General features: G+C 33.0%; 4 protein-coding genes across 7 annotated transcripts; 2 read left to right on the top strand and 2 right to left on the bottom strand.

Moving 5' to 3' along the window:
* Nucleotides 1-645: 645 nt before the first annotated feature.
* On the bottom strand, nucleotides 646-13,572 carry LOC126770008 (thioredoxin reductase 1, mitochondrial). Of its 4 annotated transcripts, none has more exons than XR_007669434.1 (9): nucleotides 12,989-13,155; nucleotides 11,902-12,122; nucleotides 4,619-4,979; nucleotides 3,798-4,026; nucleotides 3,325-3,412; nucleotides 2,738-2,988; nucleotides 1,837-2,028; nucleotides 1,028-1,526; nucleotides 646-991 (listed from the first exon to the last, which is right to left on the bottom strand). XR_007669434.1 is itself a non-coding variant. In XM_050489110.1 (9 exons), exons 1-9 carry the CDS (start codon nucleotides 13,375-13,377, stop codon nucleotides 1,397-1,399), a joined length of 1,548 nt encoding a protein of 515 aa, XP_050345067.1. In that variant the 5' UTR covers nucleotides 13,378-13,538; the 3' UTR covers nucleotides 646-1,396. The 4 variants fall into 4 exon arrangements, 3 of the variants coding, with proteins under 3 accessions (XP_050345067.1, XP_050345068.1, XP_050345066.1); XM_050489110.1 differs by lacking the exon at nucleotides 12,989-13,155 and adding exons at nucleotides 12,640-12,702; nucleotides 13,365-13,538 and having other exon boundaries at nucleotides 646-1,526; XM_050489111.1 differs by lacking the exon at nucleotides 12,989-13,155 and adding an exon at nucleotides 13,365-13,572 and having other exon boundaries at nucleotides 646-1,526.
* Nucleotides 13,045-15,430, top strand: LOC126770078 (C-factor). Its single transcript, XM_050489231.1, has 5 exons — nucleotides 13,045-13,334; nucleotides 13,744-13,795; nucleotides 13,905-14,095; nucleotides 14,161-14,310; nucleotides 14,528-15,430. The coding sequence occupies exons 1-5, from the start codon at nucleotides 13,218-13,220 to the stop codon at nucleotides 14,750-14,752; spliced, it is 735 nt and encodes a 244-aa protein (XP_050345188.1). The 5' UTR covers nucleotides 13,045-13,217; the 3' UTR covers nucleotides 14,753-15,430.
* A 2,738-nt stretch (nucleotides 15,431-18,168) lies between these two features.
* LOC126769933 (uncharacterized) lies at nucleotides 18,169-24,201 on the bottom strand. Its single transcript, XM_050488937.1, has 2 exons — nucleotides 23,880-24,201; nucleotides 18,169-23,757 (listed from the first exon to the last, which is right to left on the bottom strand). Exons 1-2 carry the CDS (start codon nucleotides 23,928-23,930, stop codon nucleotides 18,439-18,441), a joined length of 5,370 nt encoding a protein of 1,789 aa, XP_050344894.1. The 5' UTR covers nucleotides 23,931-24,201; the 3' UTR covers nucleotides 18,169-18,438.
* A 582-nt stretch (nucleotides 24,202-24,783) lies between these two features.
* Nucleotides 24,784-27,539, top strand: LOC126770087 (mediator of RNA polymerase II transcription subunit 19). Its single transcript, XM_050489243.1, has 3 exons — nucleotides 24,784-25,070; nucleotides 25,140-25,511; nucleotides 26,101-27,539. The coding sequence occupies exons 1-3, from the start codon at nucleotides 24,890-24,892 to the stop codon at nucleotides 26,259-26,261; spliced, it is 714 nt and encodes a 237-aa protein (XP_050345200.1). The 5' UTR covers nucleotides 24,784-24,889; the 3' UTR covers nucleotides 26,262-27,539.
* Nucleotides 27,540-27,655: the final 116 nt, after the last annotated feature.

Here is a 27,655-nt window from a genome sequence, read left to right as displayed (position 1 = left end):
CATTTGTGTTCATGAACGAGTCTGGGTGTAATTATCTATATAACGTAAGTATGTAATAGGTATCTAGTATAAGTATGTATTTACAAAAGAAAAGCAGAATATGTAGTATATCAGTTGTCTGGTTTCCATAGTACAAGCTCTGCTTAGTTTGGGATCAGATGGCAGTGTGTGAATAATGTCCCAGGATATTATATTGAGCAAAAAACCGACACAAATCATATCTATGTTGGATGACGTCAATGACCAACATCGCGTGTCAAGCAGTCAGTCCATATTATATTCATACTTATTCATTTAATTTGTATGAAGCGAGTCTTTTTATAGTAAGTTTATATACTCTTTAGTCTAGTCGCGTACAACAGACTAATTTACACCAATTTTTTAAAAAATATCTTAATAAATTAACCAATTATAATGTACATGTCAAAAGAAGATAAAAATGAAATTAACTCAAGTTTTAATTAATTGATGAAGCATGATTTCATTGAATGTTATATCATTATATATTACAAATTCGAAACGACCATTTTAATTTACGCTTTGCAAAGCAGCATGTTAAGCATAAAGAAACCTGAATAACCTTGGCTTTCAAAAAACTTGCATTATTTATGTTAAGGATATATATAAAAAATAATGAACGCAGAATTAAAAAATATATCACTTTATTAGAATTGAAATGACGATAAAAGAAGAGTGATCAACACTGATTAATCCGTGCGCGTGCGTCGACGGAATGTGAGCCTGCGTGCTTACACTGGAGTAACACTGGACAACATTAATTAACATATAACATCAACTAACATCGATAATACTGAGCTGACGGTATCGGAACAATATGACATACTTTTATATAATATAATTTTGTTCTTAAAATATTGTTCATATTTTATAAATTTTAATTTAATGTCTTTTGTACTAATAATAATACGATACGAGGCAAGAAATTCTCAAAAACAGGTTTTAACAATGATACTGACGAAACGTTTTTTATCTATGAGCTTACAGATTAAAAAACGCTTGTAGTGACCTTTTAACATGTGTTACTATATTAATAAAACCACATGAAATATATTATCCCTTAATATTTTGTCTAAAAAAACTACTGTTTGTTACTTGTTAGTACATAAATTATTATAACGATTTTTTGCTATGTTCGAACATTACTTCATGATGCAATATAATATTTTAAGACTTAACATCAGTTTTTAAAATCAATAACTCAATTTACTTCAGCAACAAGGCGGTTTCAACGCGAAAATATATTTTTAAATTTATAAGTAACATTTAGTAATGATTAAAATATCATGACAAACATTTTTAACTAATCTTTTCTTTTATTAATCTTTACGAACGAAGACATTTCGACCGAGATAGTATTGTTATCCACCGTCATAGTTTAGCTGCAGCAGGACGCGGGGTTGGGGTCCTTGCCGGAACGTTTGGTGATGTTGAGCCGGGTAAACTCCTCTGCAACCGTTGGGTGGATGCCGACCGTGTTCATCAGCTGTTCCATTGTGATGCCGCACCTGAAATCATTTTTTATTTTAAATTTCTACTTATATTATAACCGTGATAAAGCCGCCAGTAAAAAAGTATTGTTACAGCAAAGCATTTGTTGTTTGTTAAATATGAACATTACCCTTTACGCAATTTATATTTTTAATTATAATATCTACAGATTATAATAATGTTTAAAATATAAACAAGAAAAACGAAACCGTAGAGAAACCTGCATAAGTTCGAGTTATGTATATCCATGCTTGGCAGATTTAGCTCCCAGTCTCATTAAGAAGACATTTATTTAATATAAACAGGTATAAAAGTATAAATACTCACTTCATAGCAGCAGCGAAGCCCTGTATGACCTCGCCAGCGACCGGTCCCACGAAATGTAAACCCAAGATACGTTGAGGAGCTTCCCGTAATGCTATCGCCTTTAGGTAACAATTACGGATGTTTCGTTGCGGGATGAAGAATTCAGTTGGCTTGTAGAACGCATGGTAGATTTCTAGATTATCCGCACCGTGTCTGTAATTATATCAAATTTTCTGGTTATAAGATCATCGATAGATGTAATGTTTAAATACGAACATTTAGCTTTTAAATAGTACTATATTTAATATATTAAATTACTTAATTAATAATAATTAAGTAATAAAATCAAAATGTATTAATATTGTATCTTCTAGTTTGTTATCTAAACTAATATTATGAATGCGATAGTATTTTGTCTGGAATGTCTGTCTGTTACGCTTTTACGGTTAAGCCACTGAACCGATTTTCATGAAATTTGGTATGAAGCAACCTTGAATCCCAAACGACATATGCAACTTTTTTATACCTAACACTTGAAAACGTGCCGGTGAAAAGTAATAGAATAATTAAACTAATTGTGTAATTACATTTAGGTTTTTGCTACAAGTAATGTAATAGGATATATTTGGTATATAAGCTGTTAGATTACCAAAGAAATAAGTTAATATTAACCTCCATAACAAGATAACATTAACACCTGTTACCACCTGTATGTACATCTAACAGAATAAGATTCCATAGTCGATAAATTGCGATACATCGTTATAATATTATCAACAAACATTGAGAAAATAATCTGATAAGGGACCTCGTGATTATAATGTAACATGATAACAGAGAATGTCGAATATTCAAATCACTGGGAGAATTACAAATATTTAAGTGTAATACCAAAGTATTATATAGTTTGGTGGGGGCTCACCTCTGCACGGCCTGCTCCTCGCCGAGGCCGACGCAGCCGTACTCGAGCGGCGTGAAGACGGTGGTGGCGACGTTGTCGTAGTCCATGTGCTGCGCGGCGCCCGCGAACAGGCGGCGCGCCAGCAGGCGGCCGGCGTGGATGGCGACCGGCGTGAGCTCGGGCCGCGCGTGCAGCACGTCGCCCACCGCGAACACGTGCGACACGTTCGTCTGCTCGCCCTCCGCCACGATCTTGCCGGTCTCGGACAGCGACTGGAATTGCCGGGGTTGCCCGTTAGCTTTGGACTATTTGTCCCGTTCCCGAGTACGGTTATCGATACATTTTAACCTAAGGCGATGTCGAGTGACGAGATGTGCTAGAAGTTCGTAATTTGGAAAGGGTAAACTGGCGCTCCTTATTAAAAGCAAAAAATATATAAGTGCAATGAGTAAAAGTTTTGATACTTGTATTGTATACACATCTTGTTCTAATTTTAAGCGTTATATTTATAAAGTTGTGTTAACTGAGACAAAATAAACATTCAAGTCATTTATCACATTCTTTTTCGTTGTAACATCGGCAAAAATATGGCAGTATTTAATACTTACATTGACGCCAGCAGCCGGCAGATTGAGTTCTTCGGTGAGCGCATATCGTCCTGTCGCCAGGAGTACCGTGTCGAAGACCTCTTCGCTCCTGGGAATACAAAAAAAGACAATTAACCTCCAAAAGCATAACACGTTACATCAAGTGTTCATTAATGATAAAAATATACAAACGGTAAGTTATAGTTATGCATGCTGCATTTTTATGCTTAGAATATAATTAATACTAATTATAAGCTTTAGAATTTATGTTTCTTTACGAAAATCTCAGAAATTACCAATCAGATTAGATTAAATATTTTATTGTAGATAGTCTGTTTATTGTGGAAGAATATAAATTATTGTCTATATAACTTAGTTCTCAAGATATAAATAAATAACGTTCTCACATGTGCTTAATAATAGTATTAAAAATGTGTACCAATTTTATTTTGGAAATCTTTGTACGCTCGAATAAAAAATTCAATAGAACTCACTGTTCCTTCGTCTGCGTGTTCAGCCAGCATGCTTTCAACTGGCCAGACTCGAGTTTCTCAACCGACAATGGGATGCAATTGTGGTGGAACTTCACGCCCTTCTCCTCCATTTCGTTGGTGACCATGCTGGCCATCTGCTGGTCGAATCCACGCAATGGAACCGATCGGACAAGAACCGTCGAAGAGTAGCCCAAAGAGTTCAGGAAACCGGCGCATTCTAGACCGATATCTGTAAATTAAACCAGTTATATTTTGCAACAGCTAATCTACTGTAGGTACTATATAAAGCTGGACTCTTTTGGTGTTTAAAGGCGTTACCATTAGAAGTTACCAATAAAAAATAATGCCTTCGTTACATATTGCTCATTTATTGACAAAAGTTATCGAGTAGCTTTACCCTACGACCCTAAAGAACGGGGTATATGGCCCTACAATATTGTTTAATTTATTCTGTTATTTATTTAGTTAAATAAATGCATTTATGTGTTTTTAATGTTGTCTTCATCTTGTATAAAACGCGAATCTAAAATCAAATTTAACGCAAATGTTAATGGCGGGCCGAGTAAGTGATATTATTAATTTACTTCGCAGACGATTATCAACCTAACTAATCTTTATGTAAACGTAAAGAGTTAACAACGCCTTTATCATTAATATTACAAAATAGAGTAATTCTAGCAATGCACAAGTAATATAATTTGAAATTGAATTTATAAAAACAGCTTATGCTCTTATTCTTTCAACAAACAGCCTAATTTAAAAATAATTAATTCTGCAATTACTTTTACTCGTTACATATATTAAAACATTACTATACTCACATCCAGCTCCAACGACAAGCGTTTTTCCAGGGGGATGGCTCAAACTGAAGATATCGTCGCTGGTGATACAATAATCCTTGGCTCCGGGAATATTTGGGTAATGCGGCCTTCCTCCTACAGCAATCACAATGTTCTTTGCCGTCAGCTCCTTCTTGCTACCATTCTTTAACGTGGCAATAATTGTATGGGGGTCTTTGAACTCGCCTAAACCGTTGATATATTCGATTTTCTTTTCCCTCAGATCGACCCTGGTGACCCAGTTGACAGATTTGATGTGGTTCTGGACGGATTCAGTCAATGCTGACCAGTTAATTTTCACATTGTTTATTGAAGGCACTTCCCATCCATACGATACCGCTTCCTGCAATCAAATAAGTGTTCGATTACTTTCTAAATAAATCGATCAATAACTTACCGTACCGTAACAGCCTGTGAATGTCCCACTGCTGGGCTAAAGGCCTCCTCTCCTCTATTTGAGGAGAAGGTAACAATAACAAACTAATAATAATTAATTAGACAATATGGGAACAATATAAATATCAGAATCTAAGAAGTTCTGTGGAAGGTACAACAGTTTATGTGTTAGTATACACTTTTCAGAGTTTTTTTCACTAATTAGAAATACTTTATTAAGGCACAATAATTATATTATTCCGTAGATAATGCATGTTTTCTCTTGTTCCAGCACATTCTATTTTCTGAACAAAGTAATAAATGAACAATAACAATAACAAAGCCTACATTGATATCCTCGAAAAAAAATGTTGGCCTCGGTATCAATAATGTTCCCATTTATATTTACGCATACGATGCACATGGCAGTTTTATCCGCTACGTGCAGATTTTCTCACGATGTTTTCCTTCATCGCCGAGTACGAGATGAATTATAAGCACATGAAAATTCAGTGGCGGTTGCCACGGGGCGACCACGTTTCAAAAAGAACATAATATAATAATATCCTGGGACATTTTTCAAACACGGCCATCTGATCCCAAATTAAGCTTGTACAAAGCTTGTGCTATGGAAACCAGACAACTGATATACTACATATACTACTTTTCTTTTGTAAATACATACTTGTTGACATGTTCATGCACAAAAATGTCTGTCCTGGTTGGGAATCGAACCCACAACCTTCGGCATGAAAGGCAAGTATCTACCAACCACGCCAACCGGCTCGTCAAAACATGTTAGCATTGTTGTTTTTAAACATACATATATAACAAACTAGCATGAGAGACGGCCTCATCACTCACAGTGATCTCTCACTAGTAATCTCGGGTATAGAAAGATTAAGCTTACAGGGAAGGTCGAGGAAAATAAGGTTTTAAATTTAAATTTACTTTTAAGACCAAGGAATATTTTCTATATACTAAGATCAGTTTTTAATAATAATGTTGCAATTACGTCACATTAATGATATAGATTAAAAATATAAAAATATTGATGAATTATACAAAAAGACTGAAGAAGAACGATCATTAAGCATTATTACTTAAGCCTACTTAAGTCTAAACGTGTGTTTCCAATAAAATAGTAATAATGTATTTATTCTTACAGCAAAACTCGTCAAGTATTTTTATTATTAAAGTAAATTTACTATACAAAATTGTCATGGCGATCGATTAACCGTATGCAAGTAGGTGTACTGCAACGCCATCTAGCGACGAGTAACAACAGAGTGATATATTTTTCATGAGAAAAATACATACATACATGAAAGATAGCCACTGGGTCACAACGACCCTGGCCCTATGGGCCTAAAAGAATCGACACGACGGTCGAACCGTCGGGGAGGACCATCCCGGGTAGGGGGGGCAACCCCGAGGCCCGTACCCAGACTGGCCTAGGCCAGCCAGGAGGACCATTGATTGAGAAAAATACATATTATATGTGACAGACTTTTGTGGTATTGGTCAAAAACGCAGCTAGGAAGAGCTAGAATCAGAATATAAGGATATTGATCTGACCTAATCGCAATCGATATGACACCTAAGCAAACCAAATACCGAAATGCTCTCCAGTTCTCTAGTCACATTCATCACAATTATCGTTATAGGTTGCGCGATAAAGTTTTTAATACAATAATAAATATATTATCCTTTTAACAAAAAAAAAAAAAAACAATAACTCAAAACATACATTAAGATAACAGTTTGCGGTTATTAGAAAGTACTCTATATATTTTCAGACAGAACCGCAAACAACGGCTATTAAAGGTAATAAAAATGTAATTATGCGATAACATCCTCCAATTTCGTAGTACGTATTACAATGAGTGGCATCCCAACGACGATATTATTTATTTAATAATGGAACATTGAATATAAAATTTGCGATATAATAATTTAAACGTATTTAAAATAATACTAAGTAATCGTTCCTTTGTCTCCTTCGATTGGAATATGGGCTATAGTCAATACATTAGATCGAAAAATGTAATTTTTTTAATTTCAGAAGTAATAAATTGTTTATGGATCACAACTTCCGTGTCTATTGGTAGACCGTAGCGTTACAAATTGAAACTGTTGTTTAAGCACGTTCACTAGATACGGTATATGGTTACAGAGTCAAGGTTACTTAGTCATAAGAAAAATCAATAACGTTATACTATTTATGCTTATAAAAACGGACCCGACCTGATATATTTTACTGACGAGACAGGATTATTGGGTGAAAAGTACAAGACTGGTAAAGCACCATTCAATTTCATGTATTTAATTTGTTTATAGTTGACAATTGGATAAGTCGCACCAAAAACTCCGAAAGTTCCGAATATTTTAGGATAATTGTATAAACATTTACCAGGCATTAGGAAACTTACATGTTGCTATTAATTTAATCGAAATTAAAATCGACGTATTTTATTCACATAAGACTTTAACAAGCAATTTAGAATCGTCAAAGCTACCATCGGTGCGGAATGTTGATTCCACTGAGATGAAATTCAGTAGTTTTTACTTTCCACTCTTTCAATTTCAAAGCTATGTCAATCGAATACAAATAATCTTATTAATTTCCTTCATGGAGATCAACAAATATTAACTCTTCGCTTTTTATTATCTATGTAGGTAAACTTGTGTTTAGTATTGCCTTAATAATTCTGACGAGCCGTTTGGCGTGGTTGGTAGAACACTTGCCTTTCACGCCGAAGGTTGTGGGTTCGATTCCCACCCAGGACCGACATTTGTGTGCATGAACATGTATTTTTGTCCTGAGTCTGGGTGTAATTAGCTATATAAGTATGTATTTACAAAAAAAAGTAGTATATGTAATATATCAGTTGTCTGGTTTCCATAGCACAAGCTCTGTACAAGCTTAATTTGGGATCAGATGACCGTGTGTGAAAAGTGTCCCAGGATATTATTATTATTAATTATTATTATTTATTCATGATTTTTTACGAAACAATTACATTACATAATTTGAGCAATGTTGAAAATTAAAAACCGTCTGTCTGATGCGCAGGCAGTTACAGTACATTCGTCTAATATCTAACTTATGATATTAAAAAATCTATTCATTTTTATAACATATTTTTTATATATTATATTTAGTGGTCACCAACGCCCATAGACATTGGCATTGTAAGAAATGTTAACCATCGCTTACATCGCCAATTCGCCACCAACCTTGGGAACTAAGAGATTACGTCCCTTGTGCTTGTAATTACACTGGCTCACCCTTCAAACCGGATCACAACAACACCAAGTACTGTTGTTTTGCGGTAGAATATCTAATGAGTGGGTGGTACCTACCCAGACGAGCACAAAGCCCTACCACAAAAAACATATCATACATCATACATATTAGGTATCGTAAGGGGCGTTACCTTCACCAACTACACAATAAAACTTGTAAAGATTGATTAACAATATCAAAGTTATAAAAACGCATCGGTGATTGAGAAAAGTGTTATATCACGTTATTAACACGAAACAATATTCAATCTTGCATTCAAATACATTTTCATGTTTATATTTGATAATGGAATATTTTTCGAAAATTTAAATACAGGGTGCGACTAATGTCACGTCACTAATGTTTTCATTTTGACGTTTTACTTTTAACCACACAATAGTGACACACTCGTATATTATACAAAGGTTAATTTTATAATTAATATGAACGGCGCGACAACGGAACGATTACACCGTATCGACGTATTAACAAAATGTATGAAGACGCATTTAATTCTTCAATGTTATAGTCATAATTACCTCATCGGTGTAACGTGCAATTACCATAGCACGCCCAGGGACATATATGAATCGCGATTACATTTTGCGTATCATGTGTACTTATCGACATATAAATAAACACATATATATATATATATATATATATATATATATATATATATATACATAATGTAAAGTATACACAGTAAATATTAATGTTTGACATATGGCATTTTGATTAAAATAAGGCGAATAAAACCATAATATGTCTGTTGTATTACAATTTTTGGTGTTTAGGTTTTTTGACATACAAATAAAAATTTGATTTAATGGACATTAAAAATGGACGAGTGGCTGAAATGAATTCCCCTGGGTGCGTTGAAAATAAAAAGCAGTACCTCTGTACGACTTAAGGGTAAGAAAAATGACGGTGCCTTGGTGTACTATGGCAACGGCATGTTACACTGAGGAGAATTACCAGCGACGTCACATAATCGATTTTACTTACCTATTGTATGCTACTGTAAATTCGTATTTTTTGTAGCGTGCGTTGACGATAAATTCTATAAACACGCATTTGTGTAAATCGTACACAATATCGTAACTCAATATGATAAAGATCTAAAATATATAAAATCCAGACAATATTTTATACTAGTAGAAGAATTTAAAAAGTAGAACGTAAGACTTAATAAAGAAGAAATTACAAATACGTTTAATATATTTTAAACACAATCATCACCTACTACAATGTGGGATAAAAAACTAAACGATAAAATTACTATTGTATAGGTACAACTTTTTTTTTTTTTAATTATAAAATTAGTTTATTAGAAAATGTATATTAATGGCGGCAAAAACTCAAACAGGGCCATCATAACAATAGCTAATATTATGTTATGCAATACTTTCGCAATCTTTGTTATCGTTATCGGTGTTATATTAATATAATATTCATGAATTTCTATAAATATATAAAAGAAAAAACAAGTTTTTCAGGACACAGATAAAACAAATAAAATAAAGAAAAGATACTGGCCGCCATAAAAATGTTAGCATTTGTCATTGTTAGCAATTGTAGATATGATATTTATTCGTATTAATAAAGACTCGAGACTGCTAGGATCAGATCCAGTTCATTGATCTGTTCGTTTCCGTAATATTTATAATCAATACAATACATTGTGTATTTTTTTTTAACGTAACGTAACGGTAACGACCCTTAATTTCGAAATTAATTATTGATGTAAAATAAGTTTATAAAATATACAAGAACAAGATCTAGAGAACGTTCTACAAATGTTTAAAATATTTTTTTTTGATTTACGTGTAAAAAAATTTTTTAAGGCCGGTTAAAAGTATATACTCATACTAGATCACGATTTACTGTTTTTAAAATCATTACGACCACTAAAGACACTAGTAATAATCCTAATCTAAATGCGAACTTATGTAAAAACGATTAAAAAAAATACTTATTTATTTTTAATTTTCAAATTAAAATCGTTTCCGTTTCATTCTGATTGGTGGTACTTAAATTTACTTAAGTCGATTTCGTAAGTGAATTAATTTACATTTGATCGTTAACGAATTTATGTCACTCGTTTTATTGAATAAAACAAACTACATGTTGAAATTATCACATTAACTTTAACCCATTAAAATTAATATATATACAATTTAATAATATTTGTTTGTTCTGAAATTGGACTTATAATTGATGTACTATTCTTATTGTATACTTACTTTACTGCTCTACGAAGTACGAGTACAAGTATATAATACGGATAATTTAAAGCTCAGAGCTTAATAGTTAACCGCGAAACGATACAAGTTTGGACCCCAAGGGCAAAAGGCTACATTTTATACCTACCTGCCCCGTTAGGTATACAAGTATAAAAAAGTAACCCCCAACACGCTGTTTAAAACTAGTGTGTTTATAAAAGAAAGATATAAAAGTTATTTGTTACAATGCTGAGTGTTACTTGTGACGCCGGCTACTGACGGGTTTAATAAATTTAACCAAATCTACAGGTCATCCGCATCGCGTCTTTTTACGTCTACAAACAATTCGGAAAATTTTCTTTTGTTTTAAGATAATTTAAAATTTTACGGTACATTATAAGCTGTAAAATAATGTAAGAATAGGTAAATATTCGAAATACAGTCATTGAATATTTTAAACTTAATTATTACTAGTTTTTTTTTTTCAATAATGTCGATTTTGCTTTGTTTTGTTAACCGGTGGGTTGTTTGTATAATAAGATTTTTACTCAATTTAATTGTTGCAAGTCATAGGAAATCTAAATACGGACATGTGGTGCAATCAATATTCAATACGATTGTCTCGTATTATATAACAAATTATATTCCCATACCAATAGGTATGACTAACGATCATCCTACAAAACAATTGTGCAATCTCATTTTAGTTCTTATTGTGAATGGAATAAGATCGAATTAAAATACACGGGCCGTAAACGTCAACGTCTAATCTATGTTTAATAAGAGTAGGTATTAAAAATTGTAACTAGACGTCAAAAACTAAAATTTTACGTTATTTTTACAGATATCATTTTTTTTTTTGCACTACATGGAGTTATATTTGCATTTGTGGAAGGTTTTATTGATATTGACTTCCTGTGATGAATACATACATCTAATTTGGTAAAGGAATAAAGAAATATTAATAAAAACTATTTTTTATGTATTTTTACAACTAACTGATTAAAAGTGATGACATTCACTGTTTGACTTAATAGAAAGGTAAAAAAATTTTTTTTAAAAAATTTAAAAAAAAAAAAACTACCAACATCATCCATAACTCCAGGATCAGGAAGGAAATTGGTGAGGGGATATCCAAGGATTGTTCACTTACCATATCCTACAATAAAAAAATTTTTTTGAATATTAAACATATTAAATATTTCATTAAGCTACTGTTTTATGTGACAAATTGCAACATTATTTTATATAATATTACAAAATTAATTTTTTTATAATTCCTGAACAAAAATATAACAGAACTATTTTATTTCTATAAAATTGAAACAAAAGTAACAGACCACAAAGTACCAAAGATAAGACACAACAATACTTACATGTATGCTCTCTCCGAGTAAAGCAGCTTGATGCATTAATTTCTTTGGAATGCACCCAACATTCACACAGGTTCCTCCAAGACCCCATTTTGTGCCTTGAGGTGATGGTGTTACGTAATCTAACACTGCAACTTTTGCTCCAAGATTCACAGCCTCTTTAGCACAGGCCAGGCCTCCCGACCCACCACCGATAACGGCCAAATCATAGTCGTAACTTCCATCTACAAAGTGCAGGTGATACCATCACTAAGTGCATTTACAGAGTTAGTACAGAAATGCCAGATTAGTCATTCTCTTTATTTGTTTTAAGAATGTTACTAATAACATACCATATTTGGATTTGGTGACAACACATATGAGGAAAAAATGGTAGTATTAACTTTTTTTTGTTAATTTTTTTTTTAAGTCTGCAATTTTATTAAAGAAAATTTACTTTGAGATCAAGTTAGGAAACTTAGGAAACATACACTTAGGAAAATTGACAAATCACATTTTAGGCAACTCTTTTTTTTTAGAGTTTTGAAAACTACACATTTCAATAATTTCAAACCCTTTAAAGTTAAAAGAATTTATTGATGATTATTATGATAAATACTATATCTCGAGTCCCTTTATTTTTTGTTAATCCCTGTACCAACCCTGTCAATATGAATTAACAGTGCAATGCTGAGTAGGCAAGTTGAAACAGGTACCATCGCAGACAGCACAAATGTCTTATTAAAATATAATTTACTGTACCTTGGTCATGATTAACCAAAGGGGCTACCAACTTGGTCTTACGTCCACAACACATCCATCCACCTAGTGTTGTCACCAACCAAAAGAATGAAACATTATATGCAAGCAACTGTCATTATATATCAATTAGAATATAGCAAATTTCGGAATGACGAATTTCACAAATACAGCTTATGAGAATCATTTAACTATATTTTACTTTCAAAATGTAATTATTATTAATAAAACTCAATAGTTTTTATCAATAAAGCAACGAATAAGGTTCAAAGTATGTGGTTTATCATCGGTGAGGTTATTTGATATTTAACGATTTCAAGGTTACATGTTTTAATTGCACCATCAAACTTACTAGCCAAGGAGCGTTTAGTGATCACAAAAAAACTCTCTGTTCTATTGAGAGGTTTCACAAAATTAGTTAATCTTCGAAAATGGTTGAGTATTGTCATATTTGACGTATTTCATGTGACAGAGACAAGGAAATCACACGAAATATTTACACGAATGAGAAGTTAACTTTCTATCGACCGTCGCATGTCAAATTTAAGTAATACACCACTGCGGGTATATAGTGTTTCACGATGAAATCTATCTTAATAACAGGAGCAAATCGCGGCCTGGGACTTGGTATGGTGAAATACCTAACTAAAAATGACAAGGCCGGTATTATATTTGCGACCTGTCGAAAACCATCCGAGGTATGTAATAAGCTAAACGTTTTTACTTACCTATTGGTGCCATTTTCAATTAAAACTTTGTCACTAAATATTCAAAACGTTAACGCGGTATGCTTACGTCTATTCGACAACGGTTCAATTAATATTCTAGACTTGCTGTCGCGTACTTTATAAAGAGACCTTTTGGTAACTGTACGGTGCGAGAAAGAGACAACACTCACAAATCACAATTCGCAGGCGGCGTGAGCGGTGAGCCGAGGATTGCCCATGACATGACAGATGACGTCACCGTCGACGTTTTAATAGAGACGTACGATGACGATGCTAATCCCTAATCGACATCGAGATGTTTCTCTGAGATGTTATTATTTCACAATCAGTGAACACCACTACAATTTGCTATTTAATATATCTTAATATATTTTTACAGGAATTAACAAAATTATCTCAAGAACATAAGAATCTACACATTTTACATTTAGGTAATAGTAATATTTAAAATTAAGTATTAGTTATATAACTTTAAAAGATAGAATTTAATTTTTCACATACAAGTAAAATAAATATTAAAAAAGTATTCCTTTTCAACAGACGTTACAAATTTAACGAAAATTGGTGAGATAGCATCAGAAGTTTCTAAAGTCGTAGGAAGTCAAGGATTAAACGTCTTAATAAATAATGCAGGCGTGACTACTAAATTCACAAAGCTACAATTTGTAAAAGCAGAGCAGTTATTGGAAAATCTAACTGTTAACACTATTGCACCGATTATGTTGACCAAGGTATTTCATATTTTAATTAAAAACACCGATATATTCTATTATTATTAATTAATTTTCTGGAACAGAGCCTTCACCCCATTTTAAAACAAGCTGTTGAAGCAAACAGTAACAAGCTGTTGGGTGCACAACGGGCCGTCGTCATAAACATGAGCTCGATACTTGGATCTATAGCACTGAATGATCAAGGAGGCTTCTATCCCTACAGATGTTCTAAGGTATTTTACATTAAAAATTTATAGTCATTTAATTGCATTTTGTTTATAATGAAATACATACATTTTGAAGGTTTATATACCTTTTATAATATTTTTTAATTGATCATTAATTGATTTTTGATTAAGATTGAGAATGTAATTAAAAATTGTAAGCCTGAACCTTTTCTGTTGTGATTCGTTACTTGTACTATATATGTATACGTTTGGTTTATTTCAGGCAGCATTAAACGCAGCTACAAAATCAATGAGTATTGATTTAAAAAAAGATCAAATTGTTGTAGCTTCGATGCATCCAGGTTGGGTAAAAACGGATATGGGTGGTAAAAACGCGCCACTAGATGTCGACACTAGCGTTACTGGTATTTTTAATACTATAGAAAAACTAAGGGAAACAGATAGTGGAAAATTTTTACAATATGACGGTACTGAGTTGGCTTGGTAAATACAGATTATAAATTGAAATTACTACATAATTAATACATTTATTAGTTGCATAATTCATATAGTTATACTTTTTTTTGTGCACATACCAATATATTACTCATTAAAAGCTCTCTCAGTCGTAGTCTTGGGCACAACTCTACTGTATATTATAAATTTAAAAAGTTACTTAGGAAAAAATCATTAAATTCATTTAGGTGGTAACCTTTGTGAATCTTTTCTTTAATTAAAAAGTACTATTTAGGCAGTTGATTATTTATTTGTTGTCTATAAGTATACGTAATACGTAAGTTTAAGGATATATTAAAGAAAACCAAATCAATTTAAAACACATCAATTTATTTCGTGTGAGTTCTTTTCGACTTTTTTTTTTGGCCGACCTCTGAGAATTACTTAAATATGTAGACACTGACATTGTAAAAAATATTATCTTACACCCTCAATGTCGGTTTATTGTAATACATTATCAAATTTAACAAATGCTAATTTATTTTCTTTAGGTAAAAAAAGCAGAAAACAGTCATGCCTTTTGCTAATTACAGGACATTTAACGCTTAGTGAATAATGAATTGCTCACACTTACCTTCGCAAGTAGTTTTCACGAACTCTTTCACGACTGAGTTAATTATTTCCGGCTTGCTTGTATTACCTTTAAAAATAAATGATTATATATAGATAATGATTTGCATATTATTTTTAAGTTAACCTTACTCACCAAACTTACTGCACATGTGTCTGTGCGGACAAAGAGCACCAAGATCCATTTTATCACTACCGGAATTATTAATTTACATCTTGTAATGTAAATAATTTTGAAACGTGAAATTTTGACATTGAAAACATTTACAACAAAATAGACGACCAAGGAGTATGAATTAGCAAATAAAACTTAGAAAATAAATGTCGTATAAAAATATCCTTGACGACATCATTGTCTTATAATTTTCTATTTCCTTTGAATGTATCTTAAATACATTTTTTTCCGATAAAAATAATTATTGTTACCCAATATACTGTTTGCAAAAAATCGTGTCCTGATTTATCTAGTAGGTATAATATTATAATAATGGTAAAAAAATACATTTTTGCTATAAATTACATTTCTAAATTATAATTTTAATATAATCAGAAAGAGGTAAAAATAAGTACATACTTGAAGAATTGCGTCTTCAGCACTATTCCCAAAATTGATACCAGTTTAATGTTACTTAATTCAAACGTTGGTAGCTAGAAGGCTATGATCAATAATTTTATTTGGGGTGTTGTATCGACAATGTGAGCTATTCACATCAACTCATCCAATGCGTCATTGCGTCTGTAACTAATTTATTAAAACGTATTTATTTATTAAAACAATATCTTCAAAATTTTACACCTTATTATACACCTTTACATTTTGACCCTATATCAAGCCCAAGTAAGATCGTGCATGGAGTACTGGAGCCATTTATGGGACGGTTCCAAAGTGCCAGCTTTCAGCTTTGGATTCAGTGGATCGTCGTGCTAGAATACTCATTGGCGACCAGACACTGGTCGCAAAACTCCAGACCTTGGAATACCGTCGTAAGGTTGCCTGTCTGTCAGTTTTCTACAGAATATATTTCGGAGAGTGTGCCCAGGAACTATTTAATTTGGTTCCTCCGTCACCTTTTTACTACAGAACTGCGAGGCACCGTAAAGATCTGCACCCGTACGTAGTTGTCATATCTAAGACACGTACGAAACTATTTGCTTCCTCGTTTCTGATACGCACCGCTATGATCTGGAATACCATCCCGACCTTCGTTATCCCCACCACCTACAAAATGGGTACAAGTCTAGAGTGAATAGGCATCTTCTAGGCAAGCGCGCTCCATCTTAGACTGTATCATCATTTTCCATCAGGTGTGATAACAGTCAAGCGCTAGCTTATATATTTAAAAAAAACCACGCAAACTCACTTCAATTCTTTTTTGATACGTACTCTCAAAATCCGAGACAAAAAAAAAAACAGCCAGATTTTTAAAACTGAAAAAGCAGAATTTCTACTTCACTGTCTACGAGTGAAGATTTTTTGTGCTTTTTTAACCGACTTAAAAAAGGAGAGGTTTTAAATTCGGTTGCATTTTTTATTGTTTTTGAACTCCGTTTATAAATGAACCAATTTAAAAATATTTTTTTTTGTTAAGTCTTTCCATTCAGTCCTATTTAATTTGAAGAAAAAATACCACCCATAAGGGTAAAGAAATAGAAGTTTTTTTATGAGCTCACATTTTTTATAAAGGCGTTTGTTTTTTAAGCAGATAATCATTACTAAATAAAAAAAAACGACTCAATAAATTGAACTGAGTTATAAGCTTTTATATTCATATAAAAATATAGCGTAAGCCATTACAAAACAAATAAATAATATCAACTGAATATCGCAGGTTCGAATCTGTGCAAGCACCTCCGAATATTTATATGCTTAATTTATGTGAATAATTGGTCTCGTGCTTAGTGGTGAAGGAAAATAATTTCAAGAAACTGCATGTGTCGAATATTCTGTTTTGCACAGCCGTTTAACTCCCTACTTTAAGCTAATATGAAAAATAAGAGGGCCTTAGACTTTAAAATTATAGAGGCAGTTTGCTTTTACCGCGTGGGTGGGACACGTAAGTAGGCTCTTACTAAACTTTTTATTGATGCATGTAGTGTGAGACGCAAAAATCGTTATAGTGTGACGCGATATCGCGTCCACGGTAAAACAAATGTTTACATAATTTATAGATAACGATTTTTAGCTAATAATTGAACAAAGTTACCTACGTTCAGGGCTTTATTCTACCTAAAGCTGTTTACCTTCAAGGTAGGATTCAATCAATGAGACAGAGGTAACAATTTATTTATTTAACTTTACAGACTTATAATGTCAAAACAATTAACCCTATTTTTATAATATAATAATGATTACAGTTGTTATATCACTTTATTTTTAATTAGAAAAAAAAAATTAAATTACTTACATCAAGGAAAACATTAAAATAAATTAGATTTTTTAAAATAAATTTAAGTAAAGCTTCCACGATTTGCATTTGTGGATGAATACTTGAACGAAGCTTAATATAAAATGGTTCTAAAACAGACCAAAATCAATAGTTATGAAAATTTAATAATCTATACTAGATCTATAAGCCGTTTGCTTAACTGCGCTTTATTCGAACGAGATAAGGTTCATTATCGGAACAATATTCTATATTATTTCCCCTCAATTTGGCGCTTTCAATGACCCTTCAATTGTAATCGAGCAAATTGTCTGGTAGCCGGCACCATTTAATAAATAAGCATTTACTTCCGAGTAAAATATAAACAAATCCATATTCGACTACTTGAAATCACTATGTATTCGTAATTTCATTTTATACGTCAACGATAGGGTGTTAAAATAACAATACGATGGTGGTATCAAAAATTGGATTTATATTTCTGTTTTGCTGTATAATGTCAGTAACAATTTGCCAGGTTACAGAGTCGGCCGCTTAGCCAGAATCAAGCATAACATGTACTTTTATAACAATGATACATTTTATCAGACCTAATATCCTAACTTACACGAACTAACTACAAAGATATACAGGTAAATCTAAATTATCTACAGTCATCAATAAGTTATATACACCATATAATAACAATACAGCATAATTATATACAAATGAATTTCGATTAGACTTATCTGTAACCTGAAAAACTCGGATTTTTCCTGCACTCGGGACAGTACCATTTGCCTTTAGGCGGTACCATGATACCGACACATTCGAAATGGAACCATTCAATAGAACAGCCCTCCGCGTCACAGGCAATCATCTCTGACACCTCGTCATAAGGACAACGGCAGTAGCAGTACACACTCTCGCCTTCGCGCGCCTGTCGCACGGCCGGCCTTTGAAAAGCATAGGGCAGGCTTGAAGTCCCGGAATTCAAATAAGTCGGGGGTGGAACCGGAGTTGGATTGCTGACGCTGTTCTGTTGGAAAATTTCTAAGGCCCCTTCATTACTAGATTCTGAATCACTCGATTCCATAGACTCAGAATTCATCAAAAAACGTGGAGGTTCCGGATCTGGTATCGGTGCTGTCAACCTTATTGGTTCATTGTAATTAAACATTCTTTGTGGAATAACTGTGGATGGTATCTCTTTTTTAGATTTGTGCGTGACGGGTGAAGGCAAGTCTTCTTTCCTCCATTCTAATTTAGGTGGTAGTTGAGGTTTTAAAGCTGCAACAGTTTGTGGCGAATCCTCATCACTAGAATATCCATAAAATTTATTAGGCACTCGTCTTCTTTTTGATGCCCGTTTACTTTCTGTGGAGGGGGTAACGGTACTAACACTAGCCGGCGGAAGCGCTGTGACTGCTATGTGAGGCGCTTCAGGCAATTGAACTGTATTTGATTGTAATGATATAGTGATTTTATTGGGAATTAAAGGTAGTGGCGTTTCTAACTCGGATTGTGAAATAACATCTTTCGGAATGGTCACCTTAATTGGACCGTGTTTACGAGAACTCCTAGATTTCTTTTTCTTTTTGCTTTTCTTTTTACTACTGCTCGTTTTTTCCTTTATTTCAACCTCTTCTTCTTTAGCTTTACTAATCTCTTTTGCTTCTTTTACTTCTTTAGGTTCTTCCTCTTTTATTGGTGTATTGGAACGACTTACGTCGGCCGATATGGAACCACCGTCGGATGGCGCAACAGATGCTAAAAGCATTAATTGATTGCGTTTCTCATTATACATTTTATTTGCAATTCGCTGAGGATTTTTATCGTAAAACTCTTCGTCAGTTTCACTTTCTTCGGTTTCAAGGTCACTTTCCGCGATAGGTGGTTCAGTTTTCTCAGGAATTAAAACAGGCGTTTCAGACATTCCCATAACATCAACATTTGACCCGTTACTGATTCTCCTATTTTGAAGCGACTTTTTCTGTTGTTTGTTTTTTTTCTTATCACTTCCAGACTCATCAGAAGAATCAGAATCAGATGAACTCGACGATGAAGAACCACTACTAGATGAACAACTACAATTAGAACCGCAGGAACAACTCGAATCACTATCACTGCTGCTACTGCTTGATGATGAGAGATCGCCGTGTCTTTTCTTAGGCGATTTTTTATTTTTCTTTTTATCAGAATTAAAAACATCGTCTTCGCCATTTAAATCTGTTGGTATGAGGCAATAATCATGATCAGATTCACATACATGTTTACGTATAGGTACTAATGGAGGTGATTTTTCTTTTTGTTTCTCGACTTTGGCTTGATACTTTTTAAAGTTATCCCAAATTTCTAATACCTGTTGCTCACTTGGTTTGTCTTCTTCTATGAGCTCAGATTTTGATTCTACCTTTAATGACATTTCAACATCTACAACAATAGACTCAACTTTAATAATAGATTCGGGTTCACCTTCTGGAGTCTCATCTTTAGGTTTATCTTGTGATGTTTCATCCTTGGGCTGAGAAATACCACTATCTGATTCATCACTACTGTCACTTTCAGATAGATTTAGTGCTGGTAAATTTACATCTAATAATAAAGCATCTTTATCTTTTACTCTCTTTTTTTTACTTTTCTTAGGTGTTTGCTCCATTTCATTGTCAGTTTTGTGTTCGCAAGATCCAGCTCCCTCTTTTGTATTCTGGTCAAGATCTAATACGGGTATTGGTTCTTTTACATTATCTGTGCTGGGCTCATTTAAAAGAGGGGGTTTCTCTTCGGTTAAGTCTTCTGTAATGTTTTTTTTCCTGTGTCCGTCTAAATGCTTATTGAGAAGTTTTTTTGAAACAAATTTTTCTGTACAGCCATCTTCAGTACATAAATGTGGATATTCCTCAGAATGAAATCGTTTATGAACCTTTAAGCAAACCGCTCTCGTAAACTGAAGTGTACATTCATCACAAACAAAAACTGCAGGAGGTGTACAGAAATGATAAACATGTGGCCATTTCTTCTGGAGACATTTCTTACATAATACACTCTCTGTTCCATGCTTCCAAAATAAATGATTTGTAATGTCTGGCTTATTTCTGTAAGCTATACCACATCTGTAGCATAAATGATGCAACTTATGTTTCCATACGTGATTCGACAGGCGTGCTTGACTTTGGCAAAACTCTAAACATACATCACAAGTGTGGTGTATCTTTCGAAGATGCACCATTAACCTAAATGATGAAGAAATATTATCTACATTACAAAAACAGCATCTAAACTTAATTTCATACTCAGAATCATACGTTCCAGGGCATAAATGACATAATAACTCACTATAACTATAAAAGTTGTTTTTGCACATAACACACAGTAATATTGTTTTCTGATGCATTTTTCGGTTATGCAAGTAGAGATCTTTATGAACAGCAGTTTTAAAATAACACTGAAAACATTCAAACATTTGATTATGTTGTACAGTTTCACACTTATCTACACTATCATATGAGTCCAAATTAATATAAATAGAAAATAACTCTTCAGCTCCAGCTTTTACTTTAGCTTTAATAGTTTCAGGCATCAACTCCTCTGCCGTTATACTGTCCACAGTCGCAGAGAATCTATGTTGAGCCACCATATGAAGTGCAAGTTGCTCACAGTTTACTGCTATCTTGCGAACATGATTACAATAAGTACAGTTGAAAACAGTTGATGCCAAAAAAACTTTTAATAGATCTTTTAGAGGATACTTATCAATTGGTCTATCTAAAGTTAGTTCTGTAATTGGAATATCATCTGCGACTACTGGATCAACTGGTTCTTCAACATTAATATCTTCAGTTGTGTTCTCATCTACCGGCTCTACTTTTGGCTCAAGGTTCATTGTTATCTCACTTTTAATTTGTACTTTTTCCTCCTCAAGCTCTTGATCTTCTTTTTTTTCTGTATCCTCATCTACGTGAACTGGGGACAAAACAGAAGTGGCAAGATCTGACGATTCTTCTTTTGTTTCAAAAGGTTTTAAATCTGTACCAATATTTTCCATAATATTTAACTTTTCACCAATGTCACTATCTGATGAATAATCGCTGGATGAATTTTTATCTAAAAATTCTTTAGGAACTCTCACAGTTAGCTTTGGTACCCTATTCAAAGTATTGACATCATCTAATTTGTTATCATAAATAGTAGATTTGATTGTGTTTTCTGGTTTGAATTCTGGCATTTTATTTAATGTTTCAATATTATTATTTACAAGAGTTTTTAATGTTGTCTCTTTATTGTTTTCAATAATGGTAGTTTTTACAAATGGACTATCCGCTTTATCACAAATTGTCATTTTAATTGACGGGGGTTTTATTACAGCTCCTTGGTCTGGAGGTTTATCTTTCTCATATCTTTTGGGAGGCCGTCTATTTCGTGATGGTGGTTTATTAGCATACTGCTGTCCAACAGTAGGATCTACAGTGGAATTAATAATAACTGGAGAATTAGCATTATTTAAACTTAATTTTAGTTTTATACCACACTCCTTTTCCTTTTCTTGCGGTTGAAGGGGTGGGGGTGATGGCTCCTTAGGTTTTGAAAGTGTGTAGTCTGACATTGGTACATGATGATCAATGGAATCTGGTGAATCACTTTCATCTGATTGTTCTACAGATTCATTACCATTAGGCACATAAGTGGTACTAGATTCTTTATTATGTGTTAAATTATCGACAGGACTTAAAGGAGGCTTAGTACTTGAACTATTCATCCCGAGAGTAGAATCTAAAGTGCTGCTAGTATCTTTTGCAGTAGATTCAGAATTCTCAGAACTAATACTTGTATCACTATTTACAACATCAAAACTATTAACATTTGTATCATGTTTTTGAGTTTGTGATGTTATTGTCTCAGGTTTTGGCTCACTCATCTCTTTTTTTTCACTAAATGGTTTTAAAATGTCTTTTGCGATGCTTAGAGGTCCATTTGTGGTAGCCTCATTACCAGTTTTAGCAAATTTTGCATTGTTTGTTTTTATTAAATTTTTACTGATGAGAACGGGTACAGGTTTAGGTTTCACATTATTACAGTCATGATTAAAGTAATCATCTTTTTCACTACATATTTCATCACAGGCACAGCACATTAAATAAAAGGTCCCATTGTACACTTTACAGAATTCATCTTTACTGTCATAATTAAATTCTTGGACATTGTGTTTGTTAGTTAAATGTGAGGATAACTTTTCAGCCTTCGAAAACATTCCAAGACAAAAGAGACAAATGTGCCTATTGTGTACTTCTCGCATGTGAAGAAAGAGATTCCAATTCTCATAATAGGTACCACACGCTGAACACAGATATACTTTACGGGTGACTCGGGAAGGCCCTCCAGCATTACATTCTGTGTTTGGGGCAGCTTCAGGACTCAAGGCCGGCTCCTTGGCCTGTGCTCGGCAAACAAGTTGATGTTCCTTCAACATGGCCAAAGTTTTAAAAGACATTGAACAACATTTTCGACACTTAAACTTCACCATTGGCTGTAAGCCTAGGCTTTGAGCATATTCTTTCAGCTGGGTTCCTTTTTCCATTTTACTCTTTTTAAACTGCAATAGCTGACTCTTAGGCACAAGTCGAGGCACCGGTTTATCTTGTTCATTATCCAATACACTATCCATGTGTGGTGTAACATGGTGAAATTGACTATGGTCTAAGCGCTTTGGAATTAATTTAGGTACCCTTGGTGTACTACTTTTGGGAACACTAGCGTCACTAGGTTTTATCACAGACTTTCTTTTTTTGTTTACACTATTGTACGGTACCGAGTTATCCACGAAAGGTCGTTTACCAAGGTGTATTCTAAGTGGATTAATGCGTTTTCTGAACTTCTCTTCCTGTAATGTGTCGGCACTGTGTCGTCGGTGCTCAAAAGGCTTGTCGTGAGGACTGGACGATTCGCCAGCAAAATCATGTCCATTTGCCCTCAATTTACAAGACCGTTCACTATATAAGTTTGTCAATGATGCGGTAGCGATTTTATCGTCTTTAGTGTTGACAATATTACCATCTTCCATAGTTTTCTGAAAAAATAAAACACGTGCTCATTTTGACTACCGAGAAACAAAAGACATTCAAACAAGAGGAAATCAAAACTGATTCGAATTACGATAACGACAATAACAATTAATAACATTGACTGTACCTCTGAAGTCGTACGACCAGTACGAGTACAATAGAAGTGATTTGTTTCCATGCATCCGTTTAAATAGAGCACTCCTTACATCAGACCTAATAAGAGGCAGCCGCGGGCTGGTCATTCCCGTAAAATGGCGTCACTTCGCTGAGCGAGGATTGGTGTTATCAGAAGCTTTGCACTTCTTTAGTACCACGAACATCATGATGTTTAAACATTTTATAGCTTTTAAACAACTCATATAACTGATGATAACTCAAATTGAGCTTTTCAAACTGTTTATTTCCAAACACACTATCGAAAACCGTAGCGCGTTACGAGAAGCTAATTCATGAACCATAGACTAAGTTTTTCTTTTTAATTTTTTTCTATTTAAGTGATGTATGCAATGCTTTGTATCAAAAACACGTGGTTTTGCCCATAGATTAACCGGTATTTAAGGTAGATTTTTATTTTTTATGTAATACGTGAGTGTTTTAAAAGTAATGAGTATTAATTTTTTCTTACAACTATAATAAATATGTAAATAACTATTGTTTTTTACTTTAATAATTAATTGAAAAACCATATATATTTATGACTACCGGTGTAATTGTTTCAACGAAATTACAATTCATAGGACTTAGTAACGTTTTCGATTTTAGTATAATATTACCTGTTCCGAAATTATCGGTTTTATTTTTTAAGCAAAAGTATTTGGATCATTATTTTTTAGCTCCTTATTATTGGATTTATATTATTATTTTAAGAATTAAAGGAGATAATTAAATTTCTTTTACAAAGTAATTGAATTGACAAAGATCACACTTAATCATAGCATAAATTGATTTTATAAACTGTACTGTGAATACAATTTAATCTATGTGTATTTATAATATAAAACGCTAGATTTTTGTCTATAGTATCTGTGATCAGAAGATTTCGTAAGGAAAGGGAAAGACTCTTCGTTTTAGTTTTTATCGTTTTGTTTAAGAAAATTTCTTTTTTATATTTCTTTTTATAGACAATGCATATGCAAGATGATGTCTGATCAGTTTAGAAAGGTAGAGCCTTATTCACCGAAATCCTCGCCTAGAGGAGCGAGGTCACCAGTAGTTTCTCGTCAGGATTCTTCTGGGACCCTCAAAACCACTATTTCACTGGGCAAGAACCCGTCTATAGTGCATAGTGGGCCTTTCTATTTGATGAAAGAACCTCCAGGTAAAAAATGGCAAATTTAGTATACTATTATTACAAGTAAATTTTTTTATATTCTTTCCTTTATTTTAGGAGAATGTGAACTCACAGGAGCCACGAATTTAATGGCGTATTATGGATTAGAGCACTCTTACAGTAAATTTAACGGGAAAAAGCTCAAGGAATCTTTATCATCATTTCTTCCAAACCTACCAGGTATTCTTGATGGCCCAGGACAGGAAGACAATAGTACATTGGGTTCTGTAATAGCTAAAAGACCTATCGGTGGCAAAGAATTGTTGCCCTTATCAAGTGCACAGTTAGCAGGCTTTAGATTGCATCCAGGTCCTTTGCCGGAACAATACCGCTATGTTAGTGCAACTCCACCAAAGCGGCATAAAAGCAAACATAAGAAACACAAGCATAAAGACGGAGCACCACCTGGACAGGACACACCATTACAAGGTAAGTAATAATTTTGATAAGCTTGAAATGGTCAGTTTATTTATGAGCCAACAATAGTGAAACCATGAAGTGTTAACCTTGACAGTATTTTTTTTTTTTATAGAATAGGAAGGTGGACGAGCATATGGGCCACCTGGTGGTAAGTGGTCACCAAACGCCCTTAGACATTGGCATTGTAAGAAATGTCAACCATCGCTTATAGCCAATGCGCCACCAACCTTGGGAACTAAGATTTTATGTCCCTTGTGCCTGTAATTACACTGGTTCACTCACCCTTCAAACTGGAACACAACAATATCAAGTATTGCTATTTTGCGGTAGAATATCTGATGAGTGGGTGGTACCTACCCAGACGAGCTTGCACAAAGCCCTACCACCAGTAATATATGTATGTAATATATAATAGTATGCATATATGTCAATATTACATTTACTGAAAACTTCCCTCCAGAAACTTGTGTGCTGAATCTATTATAAAACCTAAAAATTTACATTTGTCAGAATTTTGTATTCTTACCTATTCTGCTTTTTCATATGATTGAATTGGCTCAGACAACATACACTTAATTAATTATTAATGTATTTACAGATTCATCTAACCCAGACACATATGAAAAGAAGCACAAAAAGCAAAAACGACATGACGATGACAAGGAACGTAAGAAAAGGAAAAAGGAGAAGAAAAGAAAAAAACAGAAGCACAGTCCTGAACATGGTGGTCTCACACCCAACCAGCACCCGGTCCCCTAGGGCAGATTATTTATAATTTAAAAATTATCTAATTACACTGTTTGGTCATTGGCATTAATTTAAACCCAAGGAATGGCTTCAATGATGAAATTATATTTAGACTGAAATTTGTTGTTCTCCATTTAAATTATCTATGATTATATAAATAATACACAGATTCACTCATTTTAACTGGCTTAGTTTCTATCATGTTTGTGTAAAATTATTGAGTGACATGTGTTTAAGTGTAAAAAATTAAGTTTTATCTAAATTATTTCAGCTTTTTAAGAAATACCAAACGTGAGCATTGATTTTGATATTAAATTGTTTCTATTGTTAATTACTTATATTAAAAAAAACTGTTATAGTTAATTTATTTGTATATCAAGGGAAAGGAAATTTGTGATCACAAAATAAAATTAACAATATTAAGAAATATGTACAAAATTGTGAAAATTAAAAAACTAAAATATAATGTTTTACTTGTAAGTGTATCTTACTCTAATTTAGTTAATTTAGCAAATTGAATGCATTTGAATTTAATATTTATATGATCTTCTTACCAAATAGAATATTGTTTCACCTTCAGTCTATTGCAATCTACATTTTGTTATTTTTTATATTATAAACTTGCTCATACCAAACTATAATTCAGCCAAATACTGGGCCCAAAGAAACTTTTAATTGATTTCACTCATCCTTCTAAATAATTTCTTAATGTATTTATTCAATATCTTGAATTACTTGAAGTCTTACAACTGCTTATCCTATCTAAATATTTTGAAACTCGAATTATACAAAGTTTGTAGTTTTATGCGATTTTATAATGAAATTGTTTCATTAAATTTTTTTTTAATATTACCTAAGAAATTTTTTGATAATTATTAAAAAAGTTCTCTGGTGTTTCAACTTGTATAAAGTTAAAAGTTAGTTAATCAAAACATAAAGTTTTTTATACTCTTAGGAGACCTAGATCTACTTTTATTGTTTAGAATAATCAAAAAAATTAATGTGTACATAGTTAATTCTTTCATTTAGTTTCATTCATTTTTAATAATGATGTGGTCGTTTTAAATTTATCTCTAAATCCATGGAATATTTGTACCATATGAAATACAACAAAACAATTGAATGTGAATATGTCTTTAGCTGGATTTCTGACATTACCATCAGCAACTAAACTAATTTTATGTATTAACTATTATTCTATAGGTATATTAGATAAGAAGAAAAGTACCTTGTGAAGTTAGATTTATCTGCATATTTAATTTGTATAAAATATAGTTTGTGCTATTTATCTTTCTGGCTTCTTAGTTTATGTTGCTCTAATACTGTCAGATGATATATAGTATTAATTAGAAAGTAATTATGAAATACAAACATTCACAAACCTGGCTAATAATGTATATAAACAA

This window comes from Nymphalis io, chromosome 8 (assembly GCF_905147045.1).
Source record: "Nymphalis io chromosome 8, ilAglIoxx1.1, whole genome shotgun sequence".
Taxonomy (NCBI): Eukaryota; Metazoa; Arthropoda; class Insecta; order Lepidoptera; family Nymphalidae; genus Nymphalis; species Nymphalis io.
Note: the sequence above shows the minus strand (reverse complement) of the source record. Positions and strands in the feature narration are given on the sequence as shown.